This window comes from Microtus ochrogaster, linkage group LG2 (genome assembly GCF_000317375.1).
Source record: "Microtus ochrogaster isolate Prairie Vole_2 linkage group LG2, MicOch1.0, whole genome shotgun sequence".
NCBI classification, from domain to species: Eukaryota; Metazoa; Chordata; class Mammalia; order Rodentia; family Cricetidae; genus Microtus; species Microtus ochrogaster.
The window spans coordinates 3,894,430-3,901,671 of record NC_022028.1 but is presented as its reverse complement, the minus strand read 5'-3'; the positions used below and the strand labels follow the sequence as shown (position 1 = coordinate 3,901,671).

At 52.4% G+C, this 7,242-nt stretch overlaps 1 protein-coding gene across 1 annotated transcript in view; it reads right to left on the bottom strand.

The window, feature by feature from the left end:
* The window catches only part of Ptk7 (protein tyrosine kinase 7 (inactive)), a 64,595-nt gene that overhangs the window by 3,634 nt on the left and 53,719 nt on the right, over positions 1-7,242 (bottom strand). Inside the window, exons 14-18 of the mRNA XM_005359746.3 lie at positions 6,302-6,505; positions 5,472-5,627; positions 4,817-5,049; positions 3,906-3,986; positions 204-355 (exon numbers count right to left, since the gene is read on the bottom strand). Coding sequence (XP_005359803.1) covers positions 204-355; positions 3,906-3,986; positions 4,817-5,049; positions 5,472-5,627; positions 6,302-6,505 — 826 coding nt within the window. The remainder of the gene's footprint in view (positions 1-203; positions 356-3,905; positions 3,987-4,816; positions 5,050-5,471; positions 5,628-6,301; positions 6,506-7,242) is intronic.

The window sequence follows — 7,242 nt, the reverse complement described above, 5'->3', positions numbered from 1 at the left end:
TCATATCCAACAGCGACTTGGAGCCACTCTGGCAACCTGCTGTGCCTTTAGAGAGGGGATGGCTGCCCCTGCCCCTCAGCATCCCCCCCACCTCTACTTTTCAGCTAAGCAGCCATGAGCCCTTTGTTCCCCCTTCATACTGTATCTATCCTGTGTCCCCTTCTCTCTTTGGAAGGAGCCAGCAGCCCCCCAAGCCCTTCTACCTGTTGTATACGTCCTTGCTGAGGCCCAGTGCTGACACCTTCACCTGCCTTTGGGCACTGACCAGACAGTTGCGAGCAGCTAAGTCCTTGTGCACAAACCGGTTGTTGGACAGGTGCTCCATACCCAAGGCCACCTGGGCACACAGGGCCACCTGGTGAGAGAGCGAGCAGCCTGTCAGAACAGCTCAGGACCAGGGATTAAGGGAACCACCATGGCAAATCCTTGTCTACTTCTCCCACTACCCCTGGAAGGCTGTTTAGGAAACCCCACACAACAGCCTCAGCTGCTTTCTCTAGAAAATAGGATCTATTACCTGTTCCACGAGGTTGTTCAAAGGTTTATTACACTAAGGGGCTGAGGAGTCGGCTTGGTGGGTAGTGCCTGCTGAGCAAGCACAAGGACCTGAGCATGGATCTCCCTGGCCAGCTGGGCTAGCCAATCAGTAAGCTCCAGGTTCAATGATAGAGTCTGTCTCAAAAAATTAGGCTTAATGGATCAGGCCTTAGTTCCAGTGCTCAGGAGGGAGAGGCCGAACAACGCATCAGCTCCCCTGGAACTGGAGCTACAGGCAGCACTGATGTCGCTCAGTGTCGTCAATGCTGAGAGCCAGACTCAGGTCCTCCAGAAGAGGAGCAAGCCGCTGAGCCATCTCTCCAGCCCTGCATCGACACTTCAAAAGTGCACGGCTAATGGACAAACAAACACTAGGCAAGCATAAATGTTATACACAACAGGTCCTAGTAAAATATACCAAGACTGGCCAAGACGGGATTTAGGCACAAAGACAGACTCCAAGAGACCTAAAGACTGCTCCCAGAGAAGGGGACAACGCTAGAGATGGCTCAGCAGGCAAAGGCACATGCCACCACGCCTGATGACCTGAGCGTTTGGAAGGAAAGAACCAACCTTTTCAAGCTGTTCTCTGAACTCCGCATGCAGGTGTGCGGGCAGATGCAGACACGCACAGAAACACCAATTATAAATGTTTTTCAGAAGAAGACTCAAGGCTAAAGAAATGAAATGGCCCAGTGGTTCAGAGTACTGGCTGCTCTTGCAGAGAATCTGGGTTCAGTTCCCACCACCAACGAGGTGGCTCAAAACTGTCTACAACTCCAGTTTCAGGGGACCCGATACCCTCTTCTGGCTTCTGTCTGCATGCACACATAAATACATGCAAAAATACCCATGCACATGAAGATAGATAAAATTTAAAAGAAGATGTATGCTTCTATCACCTCGACGTCCCATCTAAATAGTGAAAGGAAACGCTAGGAGACACGGGGGCCCTGTAGCAGCTGTGGGGTGGGTGGCTCAGCAGGGCACCTATCTAGTGTTCAGAGGTTTAGTCTCAAGTCCTTCACCAGTAAGGTGCTTCAGAAGGCAGAGAGAGGTCCCCAGAGCCTATGGTGGGGGGACCATGGCACATGTGCAGCAAGTCACACGAGCACACAATAACAACAACAAACTTTTGGAAGTGGCAACTAAATATACATGAGTAACAGAAAAGTGGAGAGGTCCCTTTGACCTGTGGAAATTACAGGACATGTGACCAGCTACTAGCTGTGTCTTCCCTGGCACAAAGATTCACTGAGGACCCCCAAGGGGAGTCATCAACCACAATACAACCACGGAGGAATGAAAATGAGATGGTGGACTAGTGAGGTGACTCAGTGGTTAAGGCAAACCTGAGGACCTCGAACCCCCATAAAAGTGAGGGGGCCAGGCATGGTGGCGCACGCCTTTAATCCTAGCACTCGGGAGGCAGAGGCAAGCAGATCTCTGTGAGTTCATGGCCAGCCTGAACTACAGAGTGAGTTCTAGGTTGTTACACAGAGAAACCCTGTCTTAAAACCAAAAAAGGAGAGAAAAAAGGGTGGCGGGAGTGACCCAACTCCACAAAACTGTCCTCTGACCTCCACACACACACACAAATAATAGCAAATGGTTTTGTTGTTGTTGTTGTTTCTCAGACTGGCCTGAGATTCACAATGCAGTCTGTATTATCCTCAAAGTCTCACAATGTCTGTGCCATAGTCTCTTGGATGTTAAAATTACAGACTGGAGCCACCAAGCCTGGCTATACCTGCATTTTCTCATTAAGATTTATTCCCTCTTCAATGGTGTGTGTGTGTGACTGTCTGCGTGGGTCTGTACATCTGAGTGCCGGGGCCCAGTGATGTGGGAAGGTCATCTGTCTATCTGTTGCTTTCATTGGTTAATTAATAAAGAAACTGCTTGGCCTGATAGGTCAGAACATAGGTGGGTGGAGTAGACAGAACAGAATGCTGGGGAGAAGGAAAGTGAGCCAGACGCCATGCCTCTCCTCTCCTGGTTAGATGTGATGGAGCCAGCCACCAGGTCAGACATGCTGAATTTCTCCGGTAAGACACCACCTCGTGGTGCTACAGAGATTATTAGAAATGGTTTAAGCAAGATATGAGAGTTAGCCAAGAAGAGGCTAGATATAATGGGCCAGGGCAGTGTTTATATGAATACAGTTTGTGTGTTGTTATTTCGGGTGTAAAGCTAACCATGCGGGAGCCGAGCAGAACGAAAAACAGGCCTGCCCACAGCCCTTTCTACAGCCCAGGGAGGTTGGAGGCTCCAGATCTCCATGGAGCTGCAGTTACAGGAGGGCTGAGTCACCTGATGCTGGGAACTGAACCTGGGTCCTTGGGAAGAATGGAAGGTCTCTTGCCCCGAAGTCTGGATCTATGAAGCAGTTCTCCTGTCTGACCTGACAGGTTCTATGTTCTAGAAGGGCATGGATCCCAGTTTCTAAAAACTTGCTCATCAAACTAAAGATGAAATGCAAGACCATGCAGAACGGTGTTTGGCAAAGGTGATGGCTGTCAGAGCACCTCGGTATCAGACAGAAGTACCAACTTCCTTTCCGTCTGCTTTCCTTTCTCTTTTTCTTAAGTCAGGGTCTCACTATATAGCACAGGTTGGCCTCAAGTTCACCATGAATCCCAGACTAAATTTTGCCTCAAAGCCTTCCTTTGCCCTAACTTCTGGATTATAGATATGAAACATCACACTCAGCTGTCAGCCTGTCTCCCATCCCTGTCGCAGCCACTTACCTTGGTCCTCTCTCCTGAAGCCAACCCCTTCCTGTCATTCAGCTACTTCCTGTTCTTGAGAACTGAACTCAGATGGCTTTCTCCATCAGGAAACCTTCTTTGTTAACCACAGCTGCCTGGCTACCTAAAGGCCTGGATGTCTTCCACATCTCCCACCAAGGCCTCCCACTTGCTTCCCGTGTGTGTCATGCCGAGTCCTTCAGCCTGCAATGTCATAGTCTCCACACACAAGTTAAAAAAGCCTGCTCAAGGCCACGCCCAACCCAACAGCCTCTGGACTTGGGGTGCTCGCTGCTGCCTTCGCTCAGAGCTGCAGGAATGCGCGTGGGGGCGGGGGGTTGCTCTAACAGAAGCTCCCACAGAAAGGGCAAGGGCCGGAGCCGCTACCTCTGTGAGGCCAGCATGACAACAGGCTACCTGCAGGCTACAGAGCTGGAACCTGTCACTTTGTTTCTTGGTCCATGAAATGGGGACAGGAACACATTTCAGGGCACTGCTGTGCTAACGAACACAGGTGACGGACTTGCATGGGGTCCGGCTCCAAAGGACGCTGAGCGGAGGAAGCTCAAGTGTGCCCCTACTGCGGCCCACTCCGGTGATCAGCCTCCTTGTTCTTACCTTCTGCTTGGTGCTGAGGGGCTGGGACTTCAGTTTTTCATCCTTACTCTGGGAAATCCTCAGGAACTGTTTGAGATCTCCCTGAGGGAAGGGCCAAACACCTCTGTTAGACATAACCCAGAGGTGGGCTTTAAAGCATCAGACCAAGCCGGCATTTGCTGGGTCCCTGCTGGAAGACAGCAACAAGCCCTAACCTGAATGCGCACCCAGTCCTCACCCTGGTAGGCATAGACCATATGGAGGGTGCCCTCTCTTGTCCGAGTTGCCCTTCCCACTATGGAGCCAGGAGGAAAACACAAACCCTTACCCTGCCCTCATGGACTACAGAAGGGTTACAGTGTAACACACACACACACAGGACGCTTGGAAGCAGAGTGAGCATATCCCCAACCCGCTGCTCCCCGGCAGCAGTGGAAGAGCCAAGGAGACCAGGACCTAGCAAAGATGGGGAAGGCAGACGCAGGAGCGACTCCAGGAATGATAACCTGGTGGAGAGAGGCTGGTGGTGGGGCTGACACCTGAGCCAGCAGAGGAACTGGGTGAGGGGAGGAGAGGGTAAGAAAGGAGGGAGGGAGACAGGGAGAGAGAAGAGGAATGCCAGGTTCTGACAAACTTGTTCTCAAGTGGTGACAAGCTATGGGCCGAAAAAAAAAAAATAACAAAGCAAAGAAACCCAGTTGGCAGAAGAACCTGAAGGGCATCCAGGCAGGGTAGAGAATGAGACGTCCCAGAGCTAAGGACTGATCTCCAGAAAGACAGGAGAAACTCAACAGTTAAAGGGTCGGCGGGTACCGGAGAGCTGGGAGGGCGGGTGGCTCAGGTAGCAGGAGGCAGCAAGACCTCAGGAGCACAGCCCCCAAACCCTCCTCCAACGGCCCACTGCCCAGGCAGTGCTCCAGCCTACAGCATACCAGGTCCACGTATTCCAGCACCATGTAGTGGGGCTCGGCCTCCCGGCACAGCCCCAAGAGCCGCACCACATTGGCATGGTTCAGCTTCCCGAACATCTCAAGCTCCCTCCGGAAGTCCAGCTGCTGCTGCTCATCCTTGCTCTGCAAGCTCTTCACAAGCACCAGTGTCTCTGCTACGCCCTCCTCTAGGCCCTGCGCCTTCGCGAGGAACACCTCCCCAAACTCGCTTTTCCCTGTGGGGAGAGGGCCATGCTGGTTAGCTGCCTCGCCCAGGCAGAAGGAGGCTGACTGGGGGAGACACGAGGGTGGCCTCTTTGCTGCACCCCACCCGTTAGGCGGTGAGCCATTTCTCCAGGCCCCTAAGTTTTGAGGTACCTTAAGAAAAAAAAAATCAGTACAAAACCATAATTTCTCACATTTTTTCCCCTAAGGCGGGGGGAAAAGCTAACTTTAGTTCTTTTTTTAAAAGGACCACTTTCGCGAAGCATCAAGAAAATGATACGACAGGAGGGATACGGGACTTGACACCATGTGGGGGTGTGACTCTGCACAGGGGACAACCTGCACCCCGATACCTCTGACATGCTAGGCTGTGAGAACCACTTCAGCCAGAGACCCAGCCTCCAGACCAGTCTCCTGAAGCAAGGCCACATACCCAGGGTGGTGATGGGCTGCAAGCTGGCCCGAGGGAAATGCATCTTGTCGCCCATGCTGTGGCGCTTGTTGGTGGCCATGGGGCCGGAGCCCAAGCTCGTCAAAGCCACTTCCTCCTGGACCTCTGTTGATGGCTGTCCATTCTGCAGAGGCCCACCTGGGAACAAGGGGTCAGGTCAATATCCTAAGATAAGAACCCTGATTACCAGAGCTCAGTCCCTAGGACCCGTGGGGCGATGTATCTCCTGTCATCGTCCACGATGCCCACTTGGCTTCATTCCACAAAAACTGGCTATTCCCACAGATAAACTGCAGGGGTTTGGGGGCAGGTTGAGGCAGACCTCAGAGTGTGGCCATTTACGGACACAGGTGAGTAGGAGCTACGACAGGAGCTTGCTATGGGAATAGAATCTCAATCACGGGCCCGGAATGTCAAACCCACACGAGCTCTGTGACTTGCACTGAGCCTTGTGTGCAGAGGGAAATCACTGAGTGGAGACCAGCAATGTCCTCAGGGAGCTTCTGATGATGGGAGGGGCTAGGAAAAAGATGGACAGATTGCCCCTGCGGGCTGACTATTGGGGGAGGAGTTGAAACAAGAATATGCATACCAACTGTATCTGGGCTTTAAGAGTTGGGAGAGGAGGCTAGCCCAAGAGGTTCCAATGAGGGAGACCTGAGTCAAAGAGTTCAGAAGCCAGGCTTGCAGTCAGAGAGACACACACCCCACCTCCTCCAGCCCTCTATCTCCAGCAGTACTAGGTTCTTCCTCCACAGTTGCCACAGGAGGGCGCTCATGTGACCCACCTTCCCCTAGCGGGGGGTCCTCACCGTTGAGACACTCCATCTCTGGTTCCTCGCCTTCAGGCTGCTTCTGCAACCTCTTGGCTTTACATCGCTTCTTGCAGTAGAACATGAGGCCCAGGACAGCGATGATATAGGCCACAGCTGCGCCCACTGACAGCCCAATGGTCTGGATCATCTTGTACGGGGGAGGGCTGCCAGGGCCCTCCGAGTCCTCCATCACTGGCTTGTCTGAGAGACACATGGAAAGGTCAAGCCAGGGCTACTCAAGCAAACCAGACCTTGCTGGCTGACTCAGCACTGTGAGCTAAGCCTGGGAAGCCCCTCCTTAGATCCCAGTTATCAACCAGCTCAGAGTAGGTTCCCTGAGGCCGGCCAGTCACTGGCTTTCAGCAGCCCAGAAGAGAGAAGTCCCATGAGTCATCGGGTGAGTTTCGGGGGAGAGGTTGAGAACACACTGACGTCCCACCTCAACAGCTTCAACCAAGGGATCCCTCATTCCATTTTCTACAAGATACATTACTCAGAAAGCAGTGCTGCTGGGTGGAGAAGTGTGGAGAAGGCTGTGGGCTTCCTTCCCCTTCAAATCCTCTCGCCAGCAGCCACAGCAACAACTTCTCAGGGACAGACATCACTAGGGCAGGTCTGGCCTGGGGCTGTTAACCTGTCTGTCACATCTCTGGTCCTCCTTCATCCTGGCCTGATTCCCTCCCTGCCTGCAGTAGCTTAGAGTTTTTGTTTCTTTTCTTTGGTTTGAGACAATGTCTCATTCTGTAGCCCAGCCCAGGCTATCTTGGAATTCACTATGTAGCCTTGAATTCATGACAATCCTCCTGTCTCAGCTTCCAAGATCCAGGATTACAGTAATGAACTGTCAAGCCTGGTTTATAAGTTTGGACTTGTTTGTTATTACTTCTAAGTGTGTGTGTGTGTGTGTGTGTGTGTGTGTGTGTGTGTGTGTGTGTGTG